Source organism: Hippocampus guttulatus, chromosome 9 (genome assembly GCF_054856545.1).
Source record: "Hippocampus guttulatus isolate MCC_2025c chromosome 9, RoL_Hgut_1.0, whole genome shotgun sequence".
NCBI lineage: Eukaryota > Metazoa > Chordata > Actinopteri > Syngnathiformes > Syngnathidae > Hippocampus > Hippocampus guttulatus.
This window is the reverse complement of record NC_141269.1, coordinates 1245075-1272949: the sequence shown is the minus strand read 5'-3', so window position 1 is coordinate 1272949 and position 27875 is coordinate 1245075. Positions and strand designations below refer to the sequence as shown.

The 27875-nt window shown below is 47.6% G+C and overlaps 1 protein-coding gene across 1 annotated transcript; it reads left to right on the top strand.

The window, feature by feature from the left end:
- Positions 1-19: 19 nt before the first annotated feature.
- On the top strand, positions 20-27808 carry cacng2b (calcium channel, voltage-dependent, gamma subunit 2b). The gene is made up of 4 exons (XM_086120585.1): positions 20-612; positions 12310-12393; positions 22971-23111; positions 25879-27808. Exons 1-4 carry the CDS (start codon positions 402-404, stop codon positions 26400-26402), a joined length of 960 nt encoding a protein of 319 aa, XP_085976711.1. The 5' UTR covers positions 20-401; the 3' UTR covers positions 26403-27808.
- The last annotated feature ends 67 nt before the right edge of the window (positions 27809-27875 follow it).

The window sequence follows — 27875 nt, the reverse complement described above, 5'->3', positions numbered from 1 at the left end:
GGGGGGGGGGGGGGGGTTCGGCGCCTTCACGGGGCTTCCAAAGTAGGCCTCCCTCCTGTGGGATCAACTTTTTAAAAATATATCTTTTTTTGGAGGTCGCTCACTTGTTCCACTTTGGCCTCTCCTTGACCGGCCTCCCTAAAATCACCCTTCATCCCCTTTTAAAGGGTCCCTCTTATTTCTCACCTGGTCGGCGACCCCCCACCCAAAACCAACCATACGATTTCCCCCGAGCTCCCCTAATTCCCCCGCCCCCCCCCGCGGCCCCCCGCTACCGCCGCCCGCCCGCCGCCGCCGCCCACCCCCCCTTTTCCGAGCTGGCGTGGCGACGCAAACTCACAAATATTTACTTCCTGTACGTGAAGAGGAAAGGGGGCCCCCCCTTCGTGGAATGCGGCAACATGGGCGTGTTTGACCGCGGGGTTCAGATGCTGCTGACCACGGTGGGGGCCTTCGCCGCCTTCAGCCTCATGACCATCGCCGTGGGAACGGACTACTGGCTGTACTCGCGCGGCGTCTGCAAGATCAAGAGTAACAACGAGAACGAGACCAGCAAGAAGAACGAGGAGGTGATGACGCACTCGGGCCTCTGGAGGACCTGCTGCCTGGAAGGTGAGACGAACAAAAACGCAGCGCTCCTTCCAACCGAGGCCCCGGTCGCGGGGCCGACGTACCCTAAGTTGAAAACATCAAAGAAGCTTCGGTAAGATTGACGACGGATGTTTGTGGGCAACAACGTCCATCAAAGACGCTTCGGGGTTTGTGACGTGCCCAACATGAATTTGTGTAAAGGTCAAAAACAATTGAAGGGCTTCCATGGACGCAGTTTGCATAACATCAAAGACACTGGATGGGATTTGATGTGTCCAATCTGCAGGTTTTTCTCAACATCAAACACAGTTGAGGAGCTTCCACAGGCCTAACTATAGAATCTGGGGTTTTTGATGTGCCCAGCATGACTTTTCGTGAGCATCGAAGACAATTTGCTCCTCAGCCGAGACAATTGAGAGTCTTGCTTGCACACAACAAACAACGTTTTGCGTAAACCTGAAACAAAATTTCGACTCGCCAGGGAGCCTGACATAAATGAAAACATCAAAGACGGTTTAGAAGATGTATCGGGTCGGAACGATATGCTTGCCGTCTGCGCACGTCTGACAGAAATATCAAAGCCAACTGGGACTTCAGTGTTCAAGTTTTTGCATTGGATGTCATTACACTGTGTACCTAATGATGTGTCCATTGAGGCTTAGCTCTAATGTGAATCCAAACAAAGACGTGAATTGTCATTTCTACGTGATTTGGCTTTGATTTCCACTCCCGCCAGTCAACAGTTAGCCGCTGTCACAACGTCGTCCGTCTTCTGATTGGCTGTGTGAGGTCATGTGATGAAAAGGACAGGAAACCTGCTGGCACAGCTTTTTCTCCCCTGCATGTTGTCTCCCCCCCGCATGTTTCTGGAATGTTTTAAAAGTGACATCCTCGCCAGGAACTCTGCGGAGGGATGAGAGGGAAGAACCGGGGTGAGCTCTTTGAGGAAGAGAGAGAAACGAGAGGACCCCCATGCGCACCAGCCTCCAGGCAGGCTGCGCTATCTTTTAACACGCAGGCAAAATTTCTGACCAACTTTAAAGTCCTCGGAGTGGCTGACAGACAGGGTTTTGGAAAGATCAAAAGCAAATTTATAATCTTCAATACCACACCTGTATAGGTTTGTAAACGTTAAAGAAATTGGGCCCCCTTTTGGTGACAGGTGCGTGAAGTGCGTCTGGCCCGCAGTAGGCAATTTGGCAGACAAAAGCAGGCCGGGGGATCTGCAGGAGCGATGGCGGCGCCACTGTGGGAGTGGTCACAGGCGACTTCAATCATGGCCATTGAAAGCAGCTCCTTTCATTTTCTTCAAATGCGGCACGCTAGTCAGGCGTAAGACTCTTAAAATGGCACATTCCGCCTCTTTGAATCTTTTGTAAACATGTCAGACATTTCTCGACTGTTTCTTTTCATTTTTCGAAGATCAACAACAATTTAGTCTTCAAAACACGTAAATGTTCTACAAACATTAACGACGGTTGTCTAAATACTTTTGACATTCTTCGTAATCATCAAAGACAGCGTAGTCTTCAGGACGTATACGTTTTCGAACATAAAAGACAACATCGTATCTGACAGAAACTTAACATTCACGTTTTTGTAAACCTGAAAGACCATTTAGTCCTCTAGGATTTTGTACACAACCAAGACAATTTAGTCCTCCACACACCTAGAACTTGTAAATATAATGGACAATGTACTCACTAGTGCTCCTTTTTGATGTAAAAATCAAAGACAAAATGGTCTTCAATCCACCTCACATACACGCTTAAGTAAACATCAAAGACAATTTCATCCTCAACGCTTGTAAATATTATACCTAGAGATGCCACAAGATGTCAGCAAAGCCCTTTTCTGTATTAGACAAGGCTACGGCCTGAGCAAATGAATAAATAAGTAAATAAAACATCACAAAGTTGAGTTTTTCCAGGATGAGTTAACGACAAAAATAATTAGCAAACAGACAAATTTGCGATTGTCGACCTGCACGGGCGCACCGCCACCTCTGTTCATGTAAGCCCCAAAGACAACCGCATGAGCTCAGCTTCACATGTTAAAATTCACACACAGATGTTCGTGATTGACATGGCGGCCCGTCCCGCGTCGGCGATCGGGCCGCCGAGTCTGACGGAGCTCCCCGTGACGGATTTGTCCATGATGGATCCGTCCCCGGGCCGCGGTCTGGTTCCAAAGGCGCCCGGAGGGCTGGCGGGCCGTGACAGGTGGAGCTCAGCGGGCTCTAAGTGCCGCTATTAATCTCCATCACGCCGCCGCCGAGTGTGTGACTGCAGATATGTTTCTGGGAATGAGATGGGAGCATGCGTGTGTGCGACGCGCGTGTGTGTTCATCATTTTTCTTACGGAGGACATCTGGCGCCAGTGAACCTCACAAGGTTAAACTCTTTTGAAGCTGTGCAGACACACCACAATGTATTTGAAGCATACTTTTTTTTCTTCTTTTTTAGCAGCTTTTTAATGCGGCGGCAAATAGACCAGCTCGAATCTACCATTGGCATTCAGAAATAGCTGGGGGCCATTTACAGGAATAGGAAAATCCGGGAAGACGACAAACGATGACTGTACCACGTTCGATCCCGCGATGATTTTCCAAAAAGCTGAACCTGCCCCCCATCCATCCATCCATCCATCCATCCATTTTCCGAACCGCTTAATCCTCACTAGGGTCGCGGGGGGTGCCGGAGCCTATCCCAGCCGTCTCCGGGCAGTAGGCGGGGGACACCCCGAATCAGTTGCCAGCCAATCGCTGGGCACACAGAGACGAACAACCATCCACGCCCACACTCACACCTAGGGACAATTTAGAGCGTCCAATCAGCCTGCCATGCATGTTTTTGGAATGTGGGAGGAAACCGGAGCACCCGGAGAAAACCCACGCAGGCCCGGGGAGAACGTGCAAACTCCACACAGGGAGGCCGGAGCTGGAATCGAACCCGGTACCTCTGCACTGTGAAGCCGACGTGCTAACCACTGGACTACCGGGCCGCCCAACCTGCCCCCCATGCCCCCTAAAAAAACACATTTGTCAGTAGTCTACTTCCTGATTTATGAATCATGACAGACCAGACCGTACCATTTTCAACCTAATGACGCCGATTGGTTAGTCAGCTACTTCCTGATTGATGAGGATTTACAGACTGGACTGTACCATTTTGAATCATGAGGGGAGGGAGGAAACAATCAGAATTGCGGAAAACTTTTCGACGTTTCTAGGAGAGGATGCTACTTCCTGGTTTTTAGGGGATGACAGACCATGGGCATTTTGAACAAGATTTGTGGAGGATTTCATAAGACAACTGCACTGTACCAAGATTGGTTCTTGGGAAGATTCTGGAAATGCCAGTGTTGTTATTTGCGTGAAAAAAAAACTGAAGATTAATTTTATTTTTTTAATACACGCATGTTGAAATTTAATGTAGCGGTAGTCCTGCAAGTGAAAAAAATAGATGAGGCACGCTAAATTAAACCACTAATTTCTCTTGTGACATGGAAAAAAAAGGTTACAACTACAAATTTACAGAAATGCTGAAATAGAAACAGGAGATTCGCCATTGACTGGAACATGCAAACACTGCACCTCAAATAAACCCCTCGTTTATTTTTCCCGGGAAAAAAACCCCGAAACACATGACGAAATAGAGTTGTGACGAAACCATGAAATAGAGGTGTGACGCATAAACATAAAACAGAACAGGTAATGACTCAATAAAGACGTGTTGGAATGTAAACGTACAGTTCGTCCCAAACAGGTGAATTCCGCACCACAAATAAAACCCTCGTGAGGTGGGAAACCCCCCCCCCCCAACCAAAAACAGCTACAACTACAAAAATACAGGTGTGAAATATAAACTCCAAGTTTGTCATCTACTCGAACCTAAAAACACCGGACCGCAAACAAACACCTCAAAATGGATGCATTCTACGGCGCATTCGGCCTCAAACAAAGCCTGGTAAGCACATGAATGTGCCGTCACAGTGATGTCACCTGATGCTTGTTGTTGCTTCACGTGGCAGTGTAGTGTGTGTGTGTGTGTGTGTGTGTGTGTGTTCTGCTGGCACCTCCACGTGCCCTCTTTAACGCTTGGCGGGAAGGTGCTGACAGGCTGCCTGTGCCGTCATCCCGCAGCCAATGGGCGTGACTTGTGTGCGTGTGTGTGTGTTTGCGCGTGCATGTGTGCGTATATCTACCCAGTCACACTCACTGTTGTCGGTAATGAGATATAAACACACGACACCGCTGTCATCAACAGGACTGGGACAAACTAGCGATACGGTGATATCATTATCGATATGGTATTCATCCACCCGCGTCAAATTTCAATATGGCTTCTCTTTCTCGCTCAAGTCAAGATATTGTGATGCGTCAGACATGGTTGGGATGAGCAAGTACCAAGACCAAGTATCGCCAATACAGGCCTCATTTCAGGGTATCGGGTATTCAAGTAGGCTACCAATACCAGCCACCGATACTTGTTGCGCTACACTGCGGCGGTCTGACACATTGGCGAATCATCGCAACCGTCAGAAAGAAGGATCGCTCTTTGTTCAAATGTATCCGTCGCTGTGTTATTTGAAATTCCAAGTATCATGAGTATGAACCGTATCAGGACTCAGTATCAGTGAATCCTCAAAGGTAAATACTCGGACTGGTATCATTCTAAAAAAAAAAGTGGTATCAACTCTCCAAAGTGTACGGTTACCTCCCGATATGTCAATTGTCAAAATTGAAGCAGGTATCGTGATACTGGCGATATCGCAAAAATACCACAATATCATCATATTGTGAGTTGCTGTGCTGTTCCCACGCCTTACACTAAAGATGTAGTACATAAGTAGTTGCACGCCCTTCTACTGACGAGGGAACAATGTAAGCTATATGAGGTACAAGTGTGTGTGTGTGTGTGTGTGTGTGTGTGTGTGTGTGTGTGTGTGTGTGCGCGTTATTGGAGACATTAGCCCATTGATTGCCAATGATGTGTTCAGTAGGGAGGACAAAACACACACACACACACACACACACACACACCTACACTAGTTTTGTCATTAACCACATGAACAAATGCCACACCTCCAATAAACAGCCCCTGATTTTTCCCATGAGAAAATGAGGAAAAAAACCCCCAGACCGCACTTTGTAGATGTGTTACTATTTCACGTCAGGTTCGCTGTTGTCCGAGTGAACAAATAAACAACACACCTGAAATAAAAGTTTTTTTCCCCCTTTATATAAAAAAAATGACTGATGGTTATCATTTTTTAAAAATGAATAAATACGCAGATTCGTAACAATCGATCGCTGGGTCCATCATAAATGTCAATAGACAACACATTTCAAATAAACACCATCTGTTTTGAGGTTTTTTTTTAAAGAAAAAAAGTCACAGCTTGTGATGATTAAAAAAAATAAACATTTGAATTTTTTTAGGACTTTTGTGTGGAAGGAAGGGGTTAATCATGAGCCAATCCAGCGCTTCCTGGTGTCATGGTTGCCATAGTTACTACATTAACAGTGGTCAAATGAGTTTCCAATTGAGACAAACACAATAGTTCATATTAATACTCATACGACGACTAATAGTGATAATGATAACAATTCATCGTCTTCATTATTGAATGATGATACCAGGAGGGACCAGCGGGGGCGCCATCACAATCACCATGACAACAGTTCTTAGTCATCCACAAACAAGAGCGCTAACAGTGACTAACATCTTGTGAAGGTGTCATCATGGCATCTCTCTCTCTCTCTCTCTCTCACATGGCTCTACTTGAGACTTTTTTGCAGGTCTGCTCATGATAAACGTAATCTTAACCCTTAAATATCATTTGAAGGAATGAATTTAATTTAAAAATTGCTGTTGCTGTAAGGGTGCCCTAAAATAGCCTCTTAAAACAAAAATGACTGATTTAACTGTTTTTTCAGGCACAGGGTCTCTGGGCTGTTTTGTGTGTGTGGGTTTTTTTTTTTTTTTTTTTTTTAGACATGTCTACCAAATTTGATGTCGCTTCATCAAACTGGCTGTGAGGGCTGGATTGTCTCCTAAACTGCCACGGCCGCTAGCAAACCAGGATGCCCGCAGGTGCAAAATTTGGTTATGCGAGTAACTCAAGTCCCACAAAATGGCTAAACAGTCACATGATGTTGGCGTCACATCCCCGGCATCATCAGAGTAACCTAAGAGGGTGCATTGAAGTCACTGATGTTGCCCCCCCATAGTAGCAGAAAGACCACTTTTACGTGTGCGGCACTCTACCCGTGTTTATAGGCCACGACGCTATCAGAGCCGGTTGCTATGGACCTATATGAGCCTTTGAACAGCCGTTGCTATGGAGCGAGCAAGTGAGGCAGCGCAATGAGCCAGAGGCCCATGCAGTGGATGACTCATAGCCGCCTCCCCCCACCTTTCCATCTCCCTCCCCCGCTCCAACCCAGACCTCCCTTCACTCACACTTGTACCCCCCGACTGCGTTCCTTACACACACACAAACAAGGACGAACCTCCCGGCGTTCTCGTGGCGGCCGAACCTGTCAAACATGGCTGACGGCGCACACGCAAGGACACACACACCTGGATGGGGTGGGGGAGGCGGTATTGCAGAGGCCCGCGCGCACACACACACACACACACACACACTCATTGTAACCTGTTGTGATGTGTGCAGTGTAGTTTGACACGCCCTCCACTACTACAGAGGAGAGCTCAGCATGGTCATGTGACTTGCATTGCAGCTTGAACCGTAAGAACCTCCCAGGGACATTTTGTATCATTAATTTTTTTTTTTTTTCAGTCCACAGGCTTAGACGTTAAGTTCCACAATCTAAGGTTAAAATCTCTCAAATAATTCAGATTTGAGACGTGTAGGTCAGGTGGAAGTATTTTTGAAAAGTGTGACTTTTTTGAAGTCGGAAAATGATTCATGTATTTTTAAAGCAACTCAAGGGGCGGGCGACCATTTTTGTCCTTGACTGTGAACTTTTATTTTCGAACTTGAGGAAGTCACTAGGACACAAAATTGAACCGCTGAGTCAGCGTTACACCGTCTTTTCCCTGCGCCGGAGCTCGGCAGACAATAAAAGTGGCCCTCCGCTTAATTCCCAGCCATCAATTCAAGCTCAGGTAAATCAATGGACAAATTAAGGCCGTCGAGATCACGTTAAGATGACTTTGGATTCACTGTGTCATAAAAGAGCTTGGGCATGAAAAAACAAACAAACAAAAATACATAGCGCTGCGTTGCCAAATATTTTTACGATCCAAAAGAAAACATTCATGTCCAATTTTAACGGCCCTGTGGCAAGCGTGTTGCAAAAAGAAATGGAACTGGAAAGTATTCACAGGTCATTATTTTGTCAACCTTTTGTCGTTTAAGCCTTAACAACAATGTGCCAAATTGTTCCCCTGTTGAGCTGGCGGTGTCTAAAGTCGACAAGCTACTTTTTCCATGTTGTACTTTTGGAAAAACTACATTGAAGCAACTTCACTGCATTCTAACCATTCAACTGCGACGTCTGACTTCACTGGCGTTCCCCAGGGCTCTGTCGTGAGGCCCCATTCTTTCCATCATTCGTGTACTTCTCCGTGGCCAGATCTACAATGAACATTTACGTATTGACATATAGAATGATTTTAATATTCATGGCTATGCACTTGACATGAAGCTCTACTTCTCTATCAAAACCACACCCTGGGTTAGGGGCACGGGGTTAAGGGTTAAGGGTTGCAGTTAGGATTTACGGTTAGGCATGAGGGGGACGAGTTTGGGTTGGAGTTCAAGTTCAAGGCGATTTAGATTTTCGGGATAGTGCTTAGCTTCAGGGTTAGGATTTGTGGTTACGTTGCTGTTTGGGTTTGAAGTTGTGATTGAGGTTCGAGTTTGGGTTTGGGGTCAGATTAAGAATTAGGATTTAATATTTGGGGTTATGATCTCCGGCCATACTTGTATTTCATTCTTAACCCTGAAGGCAAGTTCAACTAAATTATTTTCATTGCCAACCATTTCCATCCTTGTACGTTTGTTGCCTTTTATCATCCAGTTCATCTCCACATTTATTTTGCTCACTCATCTGAGCTCAGCAGCGGTCTCTTACCACCATTAAATTCACTTTAAATGTCCTGCGGCCGCTTCGCCTTCCCCATTTCAAGAGCCAATGTCAAAGCTTTTTGTCGGCCGGAGGCTTGAAAAAGGCATAAATACAGCAGAGAACCATTAAAGCAACGTACACATCAAGTGTGATGCGATGTCATGCATTGACGAGTGCGATAAAAGCGATCATCTGCCGACCGCCATCGAGCCAAACGACGTTTGAGAAATTTGGACTAAACGAAGCGAAGGTCAAGCAGCCTGACCAAGTCGGACGCGAGAAATGATGCGCTAGCGCTGCCCAACCGATAAAATTCTTTAACACCCGGCCCATAAAGTGTCATTCTCTGTTAATCTGTGCTTCTATCTTCCGTGGAAATGCACCTGTGCCAGGAAATTACAGTCTCTTGTGGTAGTTGACACCATTTGGTGCTATTTATGAAAGAGCAAGCCTGGTTTCATGATAGTTGAGTGAGATTTTGTGCAACAAAAAAAGTGAGGCTGCAATTGCAAGAAAAGTGACTTTACCGTATTTGTAGTTTTGAGGCAAGATGTCATTTATTTTCCAATCCGTGTTCATATTTGTGATTTGGCAAAGTACCCCTTCCAAACACCTTTGGACGGAAAAAAATGAATCAAAATCACTTGCGGCAAGGTTGCCGTGTCGGCCACAAAGCGTTTTAGTGGAGTGGAGACACGAGTACCACACCTACTTTTGAAAGGTTGGCAGAGGGAAATGGGAAAAAAAAGCATCGCTGTGTTTTCCCACCGCCGCGAGCCACATTGTATAAAGAATTCAGAGGCGACACGAGGCGTTCATGTGGGCGACATGTCCGATGCGGGACGGCAACGTAGCGACAACTTAGCCGCCTCCTGAGGTGTGAAATGCATACACAGACCATGCCGCGCTTTTTATGGAAACATGTCATTGCGCTCCCGGCTTGTGTATTATTCAGGAATGTGGATATCTTCACTTATCGGCATTTGGCCAACGTATCGTTTCGTCTCATCCTTTCGCGAACGGTGTCTTCATGTGACTTCATTCTACCGACATACAGTACCTTTACCTATTGTCATTTATGGGAGATGATATGGTGGTGAAATGATGATACGGGATGATATTTTGCTAAAAACGATACAGCAAATCAAGTCATTCGAATGAACACACCGGAAAATGTGGTAAAAATAATGGGGGGAAAAAAAGTCCTGCTTAAATGATGAAATGTGAAAATAGGTTGCTAAAAAGACGGCAAGAGTGAAAGATATTTTGAAAAAGCCTTTTTGCAAAAATGGCGATAAGGGAGATGCTATGTGAAGACGCGTTGATTTACACCAATGCAATGAGACCTCGGTGACTCGGGCCAATGGAGGGGCAGCGAGTTGGCCGACCCCCGCCGCGCTGCATTAATGTCGCACGGCGGCGGGCGTCCTCCTTGAACAATTATCGCAGCTGAAAGCGCAACGTGCGTCGGCATTTTTCACGATACTGCTTTTCACATGTTGTTGTACTGGCACGCTATCTTCAAGCATTGGCAGCCTAGCATATAGTAGGATGTTGTTATATTAGCATTGTACCGTACCAAACAATAACTTTATGTATGACCTTTTTAGGAACGTGGCGTATTATCATTTTTACAACCTAAATTTGACATTTAAGCAATGTGTGTCCCCGGTATTGTCATTTCCTCTTTCATCCTTTTCGCAAATAACGCATCTTCATTTGAACACGTCTTCACGTTTACGTCGTATCGTGGGACACGGCGGTCGACTTGGTGACCACGTTTGTCGCGCAGCGGAGAGGTGCAGGGTTCAATTCCGGTGCCCGCCCGTCCTGTGTTGGAGTTTGTTTATGTCCGTGCCCGCCTGGGTTTTCTCCAGGTACTTTTGGTTTCGTCTCACATCGCAAAAAACATGCATGGCACGGAGGCTAATGGAACACTCTGGATTGTCCCGAGGTGTGAGTGTGTGCGTGAATGGTGGTTTGTCTCTGTGTGGCCTGCGATTGGCTGGCAACCGGTTGAGGGTGTGACCCGCCTACTGCCCGAAGACGGCTGGGATACGAGACCACCCCGCGACCCTCGTGAAGATAAAGCGGTTCAGATCATGTATAGACGGATTGATGTTTTAGCAACACAACTTTTCATGTTTTCTTAACCGAAATAGTAACGTTCAAGCGCACATCCACTATTTCCCGATCGTCATTTTAGCAGCACGGTTTTACTTCAGCTCAAGACTACGAGAGGGACGTGCTAAGCACAGTTCAAAGATGCTGCTGAAAATCAACAGGATTCTCTTAATTCACATCGACATCACATTAAGAGCTCAGCAGGAGATTTCTGTCTTCAAAAAAAAAAAAAACACCAAAAAAACGATATGATGTCATGCTTGAAAATAGATGACTCAGCTTTGTGGCTCCGTCATCCTCCGCCGTGAAAGACGTCCATTATCTCATTTTATTTCTGGACTTGCTTTGTAGTATTGGTGACAAAACGAGACAGGAAGTGTAGTCCGGACACCCTTTCACAGGACACAATATTAGGTACTCACTGACTGCTAGTTAAGGGCCCTTTTCAGAAACATGGAGCTTTATTGCCATTTTAGCAACATATCCATATGTCATATTGCCATTTCAGGTAAGGATGTGTGATACCACTTTTTTACAGAACGATACCAGCAAAAGACTATTCGACTCTTTGAATACATGCCCAGTTCCCATCGCGCTACTATGTTTGATATCTGAAATTTAATTTAATACAATGACTCAAACATTTGAATCTTTCTTTCCGATAGAGATGATGATTCGCCGGGGTGTCAAACTTATGGCCGCAGCATACTCCGGTTGAGCAGAACTCAATGCCAGATTTTTTAATTTAAGATAAGATAAGATAAGATAAGATATCCTTTATTAGTCCCACACTGGGGAAATTTACATTAAAATTTTGTCTTAAGTATCGGGGACTGGTATCGATCGGCAGCCTCCATGAGCACCTTTCTAGTTTAGAATAAGGCCGGTATCTCGCCATGTTATAATTTCAATACAATATCTTGCTGTAGCGTCATGATTTTAGCAACATATCTGTCTGAATGGTCATTTCAGCACGATTCCGTATCATAATTTTGATATTTCTTCCTGCGTCCTCATTTTGTATCTCCCCACACATTGAACGTATATTTGCATTTTGTTTCATGTTAGTAACGTATCGGCATTTTAGTAACCTATCTTTAAGTCTGATGTGTTAGCAAACTATCCTCATAGCATTGAAACGTTATGGTACAAGTCAACCGCCAATCAAGGCTAGTTATGGGCTCTGTTTAGGAAGGAATTATAAAATTGCTGGCTACTTTATTTCACACTCTTGCTCTGCTCCGACGGTATGTGGTGTTTGTCCTAATTCTTATTTAATAATGAATTGTGTCTTTCGAAGCGCCGGCGGGATTAGCGCGAAAATGAAAACACGTCTGTCGGCTCACGGTGCCGGTTGAAGAGCAATGTGACGAACTTTTATACCCACACGTTGAAGCGATGATACCAACGCGAGATACGGCGTCTGTTTACACGCCGTTTCCTTGATTCTTTATTTGAAAGGCTCAATCATAATTCCTTTTTGTGTCTGCTAGGTTCCTTCAAAGGCATGTGCAAACAGATAGATCACTTCCCGGAGGATGCCGACTATGAGGCCGACGCTTCAGAGTACTTCCTACGTAAGTCCAATCGTTATCAGTGCGGGTCTACTTTCATACATTTTCAGACAAAAGGAAAATTTTTTTTTACGTGTGCCTACTGGTCCGAAAAAATACGGTATACATTTTTACGTATCATCATTTTACAACCATACGATATCATCCCCCTCCGTGAGTCGTCACCTTACCGTGGTGGAGGGGTTTGTGTGTCCCAATGATCCTAGGAGCTAAGTTGTCTGGGGCTTTATGCCCCTGGCAGGGTCACCCATGGCAAACAGGTTCTAGGTGAGGGGCCAGACAAAGCACGGCTCAAAGAACCCTTATGATGACAAAAATATATGGACCAAGGTTTCCCTTGCCCGGACGCGGGTCACCGGGGCCCCCCTCTGGAGCCAGGCCTGGAGGTGGGGCTCGTTGGCAAGTGCCTGGTGGCCGGGCCTACACCCATGGGGCCCGGCCGGGCACAGCCCGAAGAGGCAACGTGGGTCCCCCTTCCCATGGGCTCACCACCCATGAGAGGGGCCAAAGGGGTCGGGTGCAATGTGAGCTGGGCGGCAGCCAAAGGCGGGGACCCTGGCGGTCCGATCCTCGGCTGCAGAAGCTAGCTCTTGGGACATGGAATGTCACCTCTCTGGCAGGGAAGGAGCCCGAGCTGGTGTGTGAGGCAGAGAATTTCCGACTGGATATAGTCGGACTTGCCTCCACACACAGCCTGGGTTCTGGTACCAGTTCTCTCGAGAGGGGTTGGACTCTCTTCCACTCTGGAGTTGCTCAAGGTGAGAGGCGCAGAGCAGGTGTGGGCATACTCATTGCCCCCCGGCTCAGTGCCTGTACATTGGGGTTCACACCGGTAGACGAGAGGGTTGCCTCCCTCCGCCTTCGGGTGGGCGGACGGGTCCTGACTGTTGTTTGTGCATATGCACCAAACAGCAGCTCAGCATACCCACCCTTTTTGGAGTCCTTGGAGGGTGTGCTGGAGAGTACTCCTGCTGGGGACTCCCTTGTTCTGCTGGGGGACTTCAATGCTCACGTGGGCAATGACAGTGAGACCTGGAGGGGCGTGATTGGGAGGAACGGCCCCCCCGATCAGAACTCGAGTGGTGTTTTGTTATTGGACTTCTGTGCTCGCCACGGATTGTCCATAACGAACACCTTGTTCAAGCATAAGGGTGTCCATATGTGCACTTGGCACCAGGACACCCTAGGCCGCAGTTCGATGATCGACTTTGTAGTTGTATCATCGGATTTGCGGCCGCATGTTCTGGACACTCGGGTGAAGAGAGGGGCGGAGCTGTCAACTGATCACCACCTGGTGGTGAGTAGGCTCCGATGGTGGGGGAAGATGCCGGTCCGTCCTGGCAGACCCAAACGTATTGTGAGGGTTTGTTGGGAGCGTCTGGCGGAATCCCCTGTCAGAAGGAGTTTCAACTCCCACCTCCGACAGAGCTTTTCCCATGTTCCGGGGGAGGCGGGGGACATTGAGCCCGAGTGGACCATGTTCCGTGCCTCTATTGTTGAGGCGGCCAATCTGAGTTGTGGCCGTAAGGTGGTTGGTGCCTGTCGTGGCGGCAACCCCCGTACTCGCTGGTGGACACCAGCAGTAAGGGATGCCGTCAAGCTGAAGAAGGAGTCCTATCGAGCCTTTATGGCCTGTGGGACCCCAGAGGCAGCTGACGGGTATCGACTGGCCAAGCGGAAGGCGGCTTCGGTGGTCGCCGAGGCAAAAACCCGAGCGTGGGAAGAGTTCGGTGAGGCCATGGACGCCGACTTCCGGACGGCTTCGAGGAAATTCTGGTCCACCATCCGACGTCTCAGGAGGGGGAAGCAGTGCACCACTAACACTGTGTACAGTGGGGATGGGGCGCTGCTGACTTCGACTCGGGACGTTGTGAATCGGTGGGCAGAGTACTTTGAAGACCTCCTCAACCCCACCAACACGCCTTCCTTGGAGGAAGCAGAGCCTGGGGATTCTGAGGTGGGCTCTCCTATCTCTGTGGTTGAAGTCACCGATGTGGTTAAAAAGCTCCTCGGTGGCAAGGCCCCGGGGGTGGATGAGATCCGCCCGGAGTTCCTCAAGGCTCTGGATGTTGTGGGGCTGTCCTGGTTGACACGCCTCTGCAACATCGCGTGGTCAACAGGGAGAGTGCCTCTGGATTGGCAGACCGGGGTGGTAGTCCCTCTTTTTAAAAAGGGGGACCGGAGGGTGTGTTCCAACTACAGAGGGATCACACTCCTCAGCCTCCCTGGTAAGGTCTATTCAGGGGTGCTGGAGAGGAGGGTCCGTCAGGAAGTCGAGCCTCAGATTGAGGAGGAGCAGTGTGGTTTTCGTCCCGGCCGTGGAACAGTGGACCAGCTCTACACCCTTAGCAGGGTCCTCGAGGGTATGTGGGAATTCGCCCAACCAGTCTACATGTGTTTTGTGGACTTGGAGAAGGCGTTTGACCGTGTCCCTCGGGGAGTTCTGTGGGGGGTGCTTCGTGGGTATGGGGTACCGAACCCCCTGATACGGGCTGTTCGGTCGCTATACCACCGATGTCAGAGTTTGGTCCGCATTGCCGGCAGTAAGTCGGAATCGTTTCCAGTGGGGGTAGGACTCCGCCAAGGCTGCCCTTTGTCGCCGATTCTGTTCATAACCTTTATGGACAGAATTTCTAGGCGCAGCCGAAGCGTTGAGGGGATCCGTTTTGGGGGCCTCAGTATTGCATCCCTGCTTTTTGCAGATGATGTGGTGCTGTTGGCTCCTTCAAACGGGTCTCTCCAACTCTCACTGGAGCGTTTCGCAGCCGAGTGTGAAGCGGTTGGGATGAAGATCAGCACCTCCAAATCTGAAACCATGGTCCTCAGTCGGAAAAGGGTGGAGTGTCCCCTCCGGGTCGGGGAGGAGATCTTGCCCCAAGTGGAGGAGTTCAAGTATCTTGGGGTCTTGTTCACGAGTGGGGGCAGGAGGGAGCGGGAGATCGACAGGCGGATCGGTGCAGCGTCTGCTGTGATGGGGACGTTGTATCGGTCGGTCGTGGTGAAGAAGGAGCTGAGCCAAAGGGCGAAGCTCTCAATTTACCGGTCGATCTACGTTCCAACCCTCATCTATGGTCACGAGCTATGGGTCGTGACCGAAAGAACGAGATCCCGGTTACAAGCGGCCGAAATGAGTTTCCTCCGCAGGGTGTCCGGGCTCTCCCTTAGAGATAAGGTGAGAAGCTCGGTCATCCGGGAGGGGCTCAGAGTCGAGCCGCTTCTCCTCCACATCGAGAGGAGCCAGATGAGGTGGCTTGGGCATCTGATTCGGTTGCCCCCTGAGCGCCTCCCTGGTGAGGTGTTCCGGGCATGTCCCACCGGGAGGAGACCCCGAGGAAGACCCAGGACACGCTGGAGAGACTATGTCACCCAGCTGGCCTGGGAACGTCTCGGGATCCCCCGGGGAGAGCTGGAAGAAGTAGCTAGGGAGAGGGAAGTCTGGGCTTCCCTGCTAAAGCTGTTGCCCCCGCGACCCGGCCCCGGATAAGCGGTAGATGATGGATGGATGGATGGACGATATCATCCGGTATCGTCATTATCGGATCATGACGTTATGTATAAAAGATGATGTCCAAAGATGACAAACCGAACTAAAATTTGCCCAATGTTACCTTCCCACGTTGTGTCGGACGTTGGCAAAAGTCAACAGACCTTTTGAGATTCGTTTTGTTTTTTTTCTCCTCAACTTTTAAGCGACTCGAAGGTGAGTTTAAATCCCTCCACTCTCGTGCGGACGAGTCAGGCAGTGCCTGCCCACAAAAGGGTAGCAAGGAGGGGGACCGCGTGACAGGAGGGTTAACGTTTGGGGAGGTGAAGGGCAAGGAGAAGGGTAGCGAGGCTGTCGCCGTCTCCCAGCGGCCCGCCAATTAGGACACTTTGGTCTATAAATACTGCCAAGCGGCTGCGTTATGTGGGTCGAACCTCATCTCGTCCTCCCCGGTGTCCTCCCCTGCCCATCTGTTTGTACATCCCCGTCGAGGCCCGACAGCTGGTCCTCGGCGGGCGAGCGGGCGGGCGGACAAACGGAGTGACGGGCATGAGCGAGATATATCACGCGGACAACCGCGCGGGTGTTCCCCCTGGTTTGCTAGAAATCAGAAATGAATTTTATGAACCTATCTTTGGATCTACAGCCACTTTGCGATTCCATTATGATGGCTTCAGTCTCTCGTGGGGTTTCATTTGTGACGTTTTTCTTGCGAATATTCTTCCTTTGAATATCTTCTCGTATCGTCGTTTTGCAACATGTTTCCGTCGTGTCACTCTGGCGACATTATCTTCCCGTATCATCATTTTCGCAATATCTCTGCCGAGATCTTCATTTTAGGAACGTAGCTCCCCGCATTTTAGAACATATATTCCCAGAGCCTGCTTTGGCAACATACAGTGTCTTCCCACTTCATCATTTTCGACCAATATTGTCCCACGTTGTTACTTTTGCAACCCGTCTTCCGTTATTGTTATTTTGACCAAACGTAACTTCCAATCTGATCATTTTAGGTACATATTTGAATCCATGGTCATTTTCAGCAACATAACTCTTTTCATTTTAGTCTCTTCCCATATCATCGGTTTCGCTCAGTTTCAGGACATATCTTCATGTATGGTCGGTTTAGCGACAAATCGAAAGTAGCCGGCATTCGAGGCCCCCATTGCGCTCGACCTTCGAGGTATCACGTCTTTGGTCACCTCGCGTGTCAAGCGAGTGCATTTGGTGTCCGCTGACCTACATTGAGCAGAAGCAGATGCACTGGAAATGCTGCAGGGAAACGGCGAGGAGAGTGCGACAGCCGTCCCGACTGCTACACCCTAAAAAGTCAACACAAAAGTCAGCATTATTATCTTTCCTTTGCCGTTTTCACGCTCGCCCAGTGCCATCTGTGCTACATTTCTGTCTTTTACTTGTATTAGTATAGCAAAACATGTGAAATGGGCTCATTGACAGCAAATCAGTCCGGCCGTGACTCGCGAGCCAGGCCGGAGGAAGAACCGCAATTTTCACGCGCGTGGAACCACGATCAAATCGGAGACAAAAGCTAAGCAGAGCTGCAATGTTGGCGCAGATTAGCGCCAGCTCAGAGCCTTAGCGACGATAGCTTCTGATGAGCAGCGCATTCGAATGTGTGGAAAAGTTGACGACACGCACGAGGCGTGTGCCGCACGCAGTGATTCTTGACAACGGTGGTTCTCGACGTTTTGACGTACCACCTGAAAAAAAAAACGCTCCGTCTGTTATGGACAACATTTAAATGCAGTAGCGTAGTAGGCCAAAGTCTTTATCACAAAACAAGGCACTCCAATTTCCTCCCACATCGCACAAACACGCACGGTAGGTTTATCGAATGCTCAAAATTGGCCCTAGGTGCGATTTTGAGCGCAAAATGGTTGTTTGTCGATGCGTGCCCTGCGATGGGCCGGCAACCGGTTGAGAGTGCACCACGCCGACTGACCCAAAATCGGCTCCGGCATGCCCGCAAGCCTCGTGAGGAGAAACGTACGGACGGCCGTCTCCCTTTAATGTCATCGCTGCAAATCGGTGATCAAATCGTCTTGAGAAACAGTGCCGGATGACCACTCGTATCCTTTCATTTGGATTCCTCCCTTCCCGGAGCGTTGTCATCACATCATCTCCATCATCATAATCATCATCCTTCAGCCGCTCCAAGTGGCTAACAAGCCCCCCCCCCCCCCCCCACACACACACACACACTTTCCTGGCCTGGTCGGATGTGTACATGTGGATATTATGTAAGCGAGAGAAGCCTGCCTTTCTATGAGCACTGAGGGAGAAACATAGCTCACCCCCTCCGGCAGCTCCAATGCCCCCCCCCCCCCCCTGCTCCGACCCCCACCATCTACACCACCACCCCCTACCTTTTCAATACGACGCAACGGAGCCTTCCAGTGCGGTCTTTGATTTTCGCTTAACATTCAATCTGCTCCCCCATTTGTCGACAATCAGATGAAGACGAGAGAAATTGAAAGCTTTCATTTTTCATCTATCAACGTTCTCTGCGTTGGCCTGCGTGTCCTCTTTGTGTAGTCTGACAAGAATGTAGACAGTTTTCATCATGCCATGTTTTTAACAGGCATCTCTAACTGTCCTTCCACCATCTCCAATTTACATATTTATCGAAATTAGCATTCGCATGTTTTGTTTGTTGGAATTTGTCCTGACAAGTTTTTTTTAATCTAAATTTGCTATATATATTCAAGATCAAAAATGTCTATATATTTTCCTTTACAAATTTTGCCCGAGTCTGCGATCAACAAGTTTTGGTGATTCAAATTCATTCAGTATCTGTTCTAAATTTTTGCTTTGAAGGTTTTGTTATCTACATTCGGGCTCCCAAAATTTGTGTGTTTTGTTTGTCCAAATTTCTGCTCATATTTTTGGTTGTCTAAATTCATGCTCAAGGGCAAAGGCACGTTTTTATTGTATACATTTGATTTGCTCATCCAAGCATTCACACGTTTTGACGACATTCGTGTTACTTCATCGAAATCGTCAGTTTTGTGACATGAATTCATGTCGAAATGTGTGCTGACAAGTTTTTTGTTGTTGTTATTATTCAAAATTGCCATTCAAAAGTTTATATCTCCATTTAAAAAAAATTGATTAATTTTCATTTTGCATTTGCATGGTTTTTGTTTTCTCAATTGCCACAATTCCGAAATACATTCAGACACACAGTAGTGTAAGTTTCAAACTAGCTACCCCTTTTCTCGTGAGACTGTTGGCTCAGTATGTTAGCCTCTTTGGCATGGTGCTTGCCGTTCATTCTCGCTCCTTTCAACTTGGCAGAGTTCATTCGACGAGCATGACGCGAGTCCTTTTTGTACGCAAATGATAGCTTTGTTTTGGTTGCTGATTATGAACCTTGCTTGACTTAACAGTGATTTCTTAGGAGCCCTGTCCCATTACTTTTGCCCACAGAGTGTACATATCTCCTCCGGTCTTTTGCTCGGAACCGTTAAATTGGGTAATCCGCGACGTCTTTCGCATTAGTCCAAATCAGCCTATTTTACTGACATAAATCCTACCTTGACCTTCAAAGCACATTTTAGACGCTAATCTGTCCAAACTGACGTCAGGGGGGGAAAAAAATTGTTCTGATATAAAGTTTGCCCGATTTTGCTCTGACGTGCACTTGCTTGCTAAAATTAGACGGCCGGATCCTGGCAACATAATGCGACGACGATGGCGCTGGGGAGCTTTTGGGGGGGCGGGGGGGGGGGGGTCGTGACATCAGATGGCGATGACGTCATCGGTCCGGCTGATGTCACGGCAGGCTATTTTTGTGAACGTGGAGGCATATCACCATTAAACCAGTAATGTGGCTTGAAAACCACTGGAACACACGTACACATAGTGACACACACAGTCACGCCTGGTCGTGTGTGTTTACATGTTTGCTGTGCGGAGGATTCCATTGGTGACTGCGCTGCATAATGTCACCGTCACTTCCGACTGACTGACTGAGGCCTCAAGGGCTAAAATTGTCACCGCAGGTCTAAAACTGCTAACGCGGAGCAACACAGCAACCAGAGGACCAGAAAGGGCTTAGGCGGTCCCCACAAGGTTTTACATCCTGCCCTGTAGTCAGCCGCTGGTTCTAAGAAAGCGTCAAAGACAGTGTTGCTGAAAAGAAAATCAAGGACATCTCTGTCCAGAAATTTCTTCCGTCACCCCTCATCGTTATCCAGGACCACATGCGGAGTTGTCAGTTCACAACATACAGCAAGCGAGCAGCAACCCGAGTATGAAAATGGCCACCGCAGCTCCAAAAGACGTTTACGTCATGCCACCCTGTATGTACTGTCTGAAATCGGGATTATTGAAATGTTAACATGTTAACAGTTGCCATGCCAACAGAGAGCAACCCGAGTATAGAAAGCGGACTTACTCCGTTACAAGTATGCAAGTAAAATGCACGGTGCCAGGTGCCATTTCAAATGAGAATTGATCAGGCGCTAACATGCTAGCCATTGCTACACTATAATAGCAATTTCTCTCGTCGATGTTTTGCCGCATTTTTAACAACCACGTGTTCCTCTTTGCTGCCGGGTTCTCCCACGTGGGTGGACGGAGTGTGTGTCACTGTGTATTTGTGTGTGTGCGCGCGTGTGTTAGCATGCGTAGGTAGTACATAGTGTGTATGGGAAACACCTCACTTCGGCAGGACCAAGCGAGGATGTGGGTGGGCGGATGATCGATGTGTGTGTGTGCGTGTGTGTTTTTTGTATAAAGAGCACACACAGAGGGAGCTCCCACGGCGCCCCCCCCCCACTACCTCTCTAATTCAGCCGCAATTAAAAGGCTCTCCTCCAGCGTAGCTAATGAAAGCGTAAATAAAGACCGCACGCGCGCACACACAATGCAGCATATGCGAAGGGGATGAAACAGACAAGCTGTCGAGAGTGGGAGGTGTTGTGCAACGTGTACGTTATTCTAATTTCGTGTACACACAAAACACATTCACGTTGAACGCAGGACAAAACGAAATGGACCACTGTGTCGTCAAGCGAACGGAAGGAAAAACGAAGCGCGCGCACATTTTTTTGTCCTGTAAATGTAAGGATTTTTTTTCTTCTTGAAATTCACGCTCGAAAATGTTCATGTTCTGAATCCGCATCTATGTCTAAATTTGCACTTCAGATGTGCAATATGAATTCACACCTGGTCTAAATGTCATCCTCTTTAAGTGATCCTGAAGATAAAAGTTTTTGTTAACCAATGTAAGACGAGTTTTCAATTGTCACTCTTCAATTTAAAAAAAAAAAATAAATCTAAATTACTGTTCAAATTATTTGATGTTCCCATACACTGGTTTCCTAAATTGTAAATCGCAAGATTATCTCAATTTGAATGAACACGTTTTAGTGTCATTTTTAAACAATCAAGTTATTTTCGAATTTAGAGTTAACTTTTTGTTGTTGTTGTTGAGATCCATGCCTTTAAATTTGGTACAAACATCCACGTTCACAAAAAAAAAATAGAAATAAATCACATTTTAAAAAAAATGTTTGGTCTCAAGCAAGCACACTGTATCACAGTGGAATCAGGGCACTGAAAAAGTTGCGGTGAAACGCTTCATTCATTTTGAGACGTTCTCAAGAATTTGCAATTTGTCGTCTGGAAGCTGCGCCAACGAGATTTGAACGTAGTCTTTTTGGCCTCTGCTCAAAGAAACGCCCCCGGCCCGCGGAGCCACGCTTCAACGTTGCCAAAAATGAAATGTCACCGGTTCGATGTTGTATTTTTGGGGGAATGTACGATTCATTTAAACTCAAGAGAGGTGATCAACGCATCCCTCGGTCACGCCTTTCGCTGCTATATATTGGGGATTTCTTCATTGTGAGACGAGTAAAGGTTTTCCGATTCTTTTTGGTTAGTTTTAGTCGCGGCATGATAAATTAAAAAAATAATCATGAAAAACTGCACGTGACCATTTTTTAAAAATGAAGACTGCAAATTCCACCCTTTAAATAGCGCTTTACCATTCGCAGCTCCGACATTAGGGGTCCTACAAAATGGACTGTAAGTAACTAACAAGATCAAGACCCTCCCGAGTGTGCGCGTGTTCAAATCGAATCCAAATGTGAGGTGTCAAAAAGGCCTTTGATGTTATTGTATTGTGTCAAAACGCGACGCGGCTACAAATTGAATTGAAGCGTACAGACCCTTGGTGCCGTACACCGTGTGTGTTGTGCGGCCCCTCGTCCACCTTGAAGACACTCTGCCGCGACAGCACGTCGATAAAGCAGAGGAGATGGGCATAAAACAAATAGGATGAAGGCGAGCGTGCGTGCGTTTGGTGCGCCGCCAAGTGTGAGGTCACCTTAAAATGTGATCAGTGAAAGCGGCCGTTCGCCGAGCAAACAGTCGCTGCGGGGACAAAAAGGCGGGAGGAAAGAAGGCGCCTTGAGGTTTTTTTGCCCATTCAAAATGCCGCCAAATCATCGTTGAGTTTCAGGTGTTTTGGTGGCTTTTTACTTGCTCCGACTATTCGTTTTGATGCAACTCGAGTGACGTGTTTCCTTGTAGTTCAGAAGGCGGTGCTTTTCACTAGTTGCCCATATGGATCGGATTTAGTATTTGTATTCATGTGATGAAACAAATCCGATGACTCGCGTCATCATTAATGAATACCGTGTGTGTTTTTGCCGTTGTCTGTCATCAGGACGATGGCGATGGCGATGGCATGGCGGTTGCTTGCCCAAACCATTTTGGGGGTTGTTTTTTTACCTTGTAATACAAGCCCTAGTTTGAGTTACAATCGGATTTCACAGAGCAAGCCGACACCAGAACTCATTTTTCAACCTTACGCATCTTTGGAAAGATGGTAAGGATCATCCAAAAGACTAAAAAAAATAAAAAAAACAACCCAACGGCCCCATTTTTTGGTGTTTTGTATTCGTCCAGCTACGCAATGACACCTCCCGTCGTAAGGCGCTTTTTTTTGTGGTCATTTTTGAGAGAACCGAACCCAGATTTTTCCAACCGAAAGGTCCTTTCGATGAGGATTTCGCGACGAAACGATCGATGCTCACAACCGGCTGGGCTTTTTGTGTTTTTGAAGGTGCGGTGCGAGCCTCCAGCATCTTCCCCATCATGAGCGTCATCCTGCTATTCATGGGGGGGCTCTGCATCGCCGCCAGCGAGTTCTACAAGTCGCGCCACAACATCATCCTCAGCGCCGGCATCCTCTTTGTCTCAGCAGGTGAGAACCGGATTGTTTTTAGGAATACGACAATTGCAGGACGGCAATCCAACGACATGATGAATCGGTGTTCGTGTGACGGGAAAGAAATACCAAGACCGATACCGATGCCGCCACCCCCTCCACCCAAAAAAAAGTAGATACGACTCCACAAGGTCTCGAGAAATGGAGGTACCAATTAGTGATGATAGTACCTTTCACAATTTGGGAAGATATAAAGGAAATAAACCGTACCAAGCTTCCTATCACAAATTGGTGCCTTTCTTTTTTTGTTGTTTTCTTTACAATTGAAACGTAAGATGAACCAAACCATGCGTTTATTTTCAGTAGGCTAGGCGACTGTAATAATGTACTTTAATATTGAAAAAATGATCATCATCAATCAAGCGGCTGCAGACGATTTAAAACGCTGCCGCCAGAGTCCTTATATTCACTCGGGAAACTGGACCGCATCACACCGGTCCTCAAAAATTGATTTTAAAATCTGGCTGCTGCTCTATAAATCTCAAAATGCTCTTGGACCAAAGTACTTGCAAGATGCACCCTCCGAAGCACCCGGACCCTCACGTCGGCCGGTACGGGTCAATTGCGTGTTCTCAGAACCAGAACCAAACCAAATGAAGCAGCATTTAGTGATTACAGATCAGTTGTTGTGGTACCTCCGCTAATGGAAATGAAAGGAGAGGCAAACTGCAAATAAAGGCAAAAAAAAAAATAAAGTGGGCTAAAGTCTGACAAGTGTGATTGAGACGTATCTGAGAAGAGAGAGAGAAAAAGAAGAGGATCAGGGACACCTTATTTTTAGCGTGTAATCCCAGTGGCTCCTCTTAGCCTAGCAACAGGGGCGAGAGAGGCAGACATTGAGGGCGAGGAAGAGAGAGAGCAAAAAGAGTGACTTAGAAGGGTGAGCGCGATTTATCTGGCGCAGCCCACTGGGCCGCGGCCTAGAACCAAACCGCAGAAAAGCTCACAACACGGCCGCCCTCGGGTGCCCCCCCCCCCCCCCCCCGTCTTTCGGAATTAATGTGGAGGCAACGTACCGCCGAGCGGTCGCTGGGTGTTTGGTCTTTGGAGGACGAAGCCCAAGTTGGTTCGACTTTTCCTTTTTTTTCTCCCAAATGTGTGAAAGGGACGGAAATCGCCGTCGGTGCCGATTGTTGGCAACCTTTGGTTGAGTTCTCCTTGCGTTTCCATTGTCACAAATTTGTGAAAGGTGAAGAAGATAAATAAGAGCTTGTCTTCTCCATCCATCCTTGCACCCTTCGATCGTCTCATCCATCATCTATCTTTTTCTTTTCTGGTCACGGGTGAGCTGAAGTCTCTTCACAGATGACAACATTTGTCTTTACTATCCGCCCTTTTTTTTTTTTTTTTTTTTTTTTTTTTTGTCCATGCATCTATTTCTGGCAAGGGCACTAAAGCGCAGCTGACCAAAATAGAGGACAGATGAGGGTTTTTTGTTTTGTTTTGTTTTCCTCCCCCCTACACCATTTGAACATTCTTACAGTGGCGCAAAGGAAAATAAGCGACAATGTCAGGGCAGGGGGTGGGGGATTGGTCGCCTGGGAAAAGCTCCAAGAAAAGGAGAAGAGACAAACCGCTTCTGAAAACGTGGGGCCTGTAAAGTAGAGCAGAACTGAGTTTTTCTTCTTTTTCCCCTCCTTTATCAGCTGATCGCCGCTGTGCCGCAGCACAAACTGTAGATCAGGGATGTCCAAGTCCGGTCTTTGGAAGCCTCTATCCAGCCTGTTTTCAATGTCGGTCTCCCCTCCTCCAACAGAGGGAAACATCGAAAACAGGCTGGATAGCTGCTCTCGAGAACCAAACTTGGGCAGCCCTGTTCCAGAGGTTGTCTCGCTAAATCCAAAAAGGTACTTGTGTAAAGACCGGTCTCGAATTAGTGAGCCAAAACGTCTGCAAGGATGCTGATTTTGGTTGCTTAAGTCCCCATCATCCCCCTCAAAGCAAAGGCCCGATAATCGAGTGTCTGGAAAGATTAGCCTGAACGATTATCCTCCGGGGTACCGGGTTCAATTCCAGCTCCGGCCTCCCTGTGTGGAGTTTGCATGTTCTCCCCGGGCCTGCGTGGGTTTTCTCCGGGTACTCCGGTTTCCTCCCACGTTCCAAAAACATGCATGGCAGGCTGATTGAACACGCTAAATTGTCCCTAGGTGTGAGTGCGCATGGTTGTTCGTCTCTGTGTGTCCTGCGATTGGCTGGCAACCGGTTCAGGGTGCCCCCCGCCTACTGCCCGAAGACGGCTGGGATAGGCTCCGGCACCCCCCGCGACCCTAGTGAGGATTAGGCGGTTCGGACAATGAATGAATGAATGATTATCCTCCGGTGCGTTGATTGTGGCAGCATTTGACAACGGATCTATCACAGGGGAGCTACTTTTCAAGCAACCAACCTCCCGCCATCGCCCCGGTCCCGCACCGCCGTATCGGCCTCTAACGTGAACGAAACGGAAAAATAAAGTAGATCCAAGAGTTTGTGAGAAGGAAATCGCTGCCTACCTGAGCGGAGGAAAAAAAAAAGATAGATCGCGATAGCTCTGATCGCAATTGCAGACTGCTGACTGCAAACAATTCCGGTGAGGCAGCTCATGCGCCACCGTCGGTTAAAGGTGACCTGCTTTTGCATTTTATTAATTTTTTTGTGAAAGTGAAACTGATTGGATGCTTAGGGCGCAGTGTGCACTAACACCAAAATATACGCGTGGCGTCCAAGCTTCTCCGTCGGCCTCATCTCATCTCCTCTCCCTTAGGCTTAAGCAACATCATCGGCATCATCGTGTACATATCAGCCAACGCCGGCGACCCTTCCAAGAGCGACTCCAAGAAGAACAGCTACTCCTACGGCTGGTCCTTCTACTTCGGCGCGCTCTCCTTCATCATGGCAGAGATGGTGGGCGTGCTGGCCGTGCACATGTTCATCGACCGCCACCGGGAGCTGCGCGTGGGCGTGCGGGCCGCCGACTACCTCCAGGGCGCCGCCATCACGCGCATCCCCAGCTACCGCTATCGCTACCGCCGTCGCTCGCGCTCCTCGTCCCGCTCCACCGACCCGTCGCACTCGCGCGAAGCCTCGCCGGTGGGCCTCAAGGCCTTTGGGACGCTGCCCTCCACAGAGCTGTCCATGTACACGCTGCCCAAGGGCCAGACGGGCACGCCCACGGCCACCTATAACTCCACCGAGAGGGACCACAACTTCCTGCAGGTGCACAACTGCATCCAGAAAGACCTGAAAGACTCGAGCAACGCCGCCAATCGGCGTACCACGCCTGTATGAAACTCTCGGACACCTTCCAAAGGGGCACTTCGGGGAGGGGGTGAGGTGGGGAGAAAATGTCACGGTCTAACGGAGGGTCTGGCACTTTGCTTTCTGTTTGACAGAAGCGGGGGGAAAATGCACAGAAGCAAAAGAAACATGCATGATTTTGTCCCCCCCCATCTACCCTCGTTTAACAATTTGATGTTTGTAAAGATTTGAAGGGGTGGGTGTGGGCCGGGTGGAAAAAGGGGATCTGGGTGTGGTCTGTCCAATCCGAAAGGCCACTTTATATTTTTTATTCTTCCTTTGGTTTGGTCTGGTGAAAAATGGGGTTTGCCCCCTGCTCGCCAACCTCCCCTGACAACTTCCGGTTTGTCTCCTTAGTTTCGATATCTTCCTGATTTTCTTCTTGCTTTGCATAAATACTGTGAACCACTGCGGTGTACGATTTGAGCGGAGAGCATTCCAGGGGCCGCAAAAAAAAAAATAAAAAAAAAAAAAGTAAGAACGATTATATATTCAACATATGAACATACGAGTATACTAGTCAATACGTCATGACCACTTTCCTGGCGCAACGAAAAAAAAACATAATAAAGTAGCGATGCTGAGAGAAACGCTAACGGAAGCAAATTCGGACAAGACATTTGTCCGAGAAAAAGGCTTTGTGTGCGTTACGGATAACGCATTTTTTACACCAAAAAAATGGAATAAATAAATAAATAAATAACTTGACGACCTCTTGGCCTTCCGCCAAAAGTCCGGCTGCCATTTTGGTTCTGGGACAATGAACTGCCGGGGGGGCGGGGGTTGGGGTGAACTCCTGAGCCGATGAATGAAGACGACTGACAACATGGAGTCCCTAAAAACACTTTAACAAAACAAAAAAGAAAATCAAAGAAAAAGAAAAAAGAACAAAAAAAAGATGATTTTACATGCATGCAACTCCAAATCATCCAATCTGCGTTTCAGAAACATCTTGTTTTTGAACAAAGATGTCATGTAAAAGGCAGCAGGCGAAACAAAGTAGAACTTAATGTGACAGTACTGTGTCGTTATTTTCCGTTTTATTTTTTTAGTTTGTTTGGGAGGGACTTTTAGAGGCCGGAGGCCTCCCCCGACGCTTCGGACAAAAAGAGCAAGTTTTTGAAGAGCTTTTCATGCCATCCTTTCTTATTTTCCATCTCACACATCCTTATGATGATTATGAATATGATTAGTCTTATTTTGTCTCATTTTGGGGGTTTTCTTGTCCTTTGGTTCTTGCATTGTATTGTTGTAAATGACGATTTAAAAGAAACAGAAAACAAAACAAAACTGAACAAGCGCAATGTCTTTCAAGGTGCCAAAACTGAATGATTCTGAACATGGATGCATCAAGTCCTGACGATGAATAAACACTGAACCCCCTGTAGGGAACACAAGGTGTCTCTGCGTGGTCTTAAAAAACATCAACAAGACAAGGAAGTCAAATGAGAAGAGAACACTAAA

What these genes read in the sequence shown, in the direction of transcription:
- cacng2b (XM_086120585.1), top strand. Translation starts at nt 402, where the DNA reads ATGGGCGTGTTTGACCGCGGGGTTCAGATGCTGCTGACCACGGTGGGG. An exon ending in CGCTTCAGAGTACTTCCTAC is followed by an intron (nt 12,394 to 22,970) that starts GTAAGTCCAATC and finishes GTGTTTTTGAAG; the next exon opens with GTGCGGTGCGAGCCTCCAGC. An exon ending in CATCCTCTTTGTCTCAGCAG is followed by an intron (nt 23,112 to 25,878) that starts GTGAGAACCGGA and finishes CCTCTCCCTTAG; the next exon opens with GCTTAAGCAACATCATCGGC.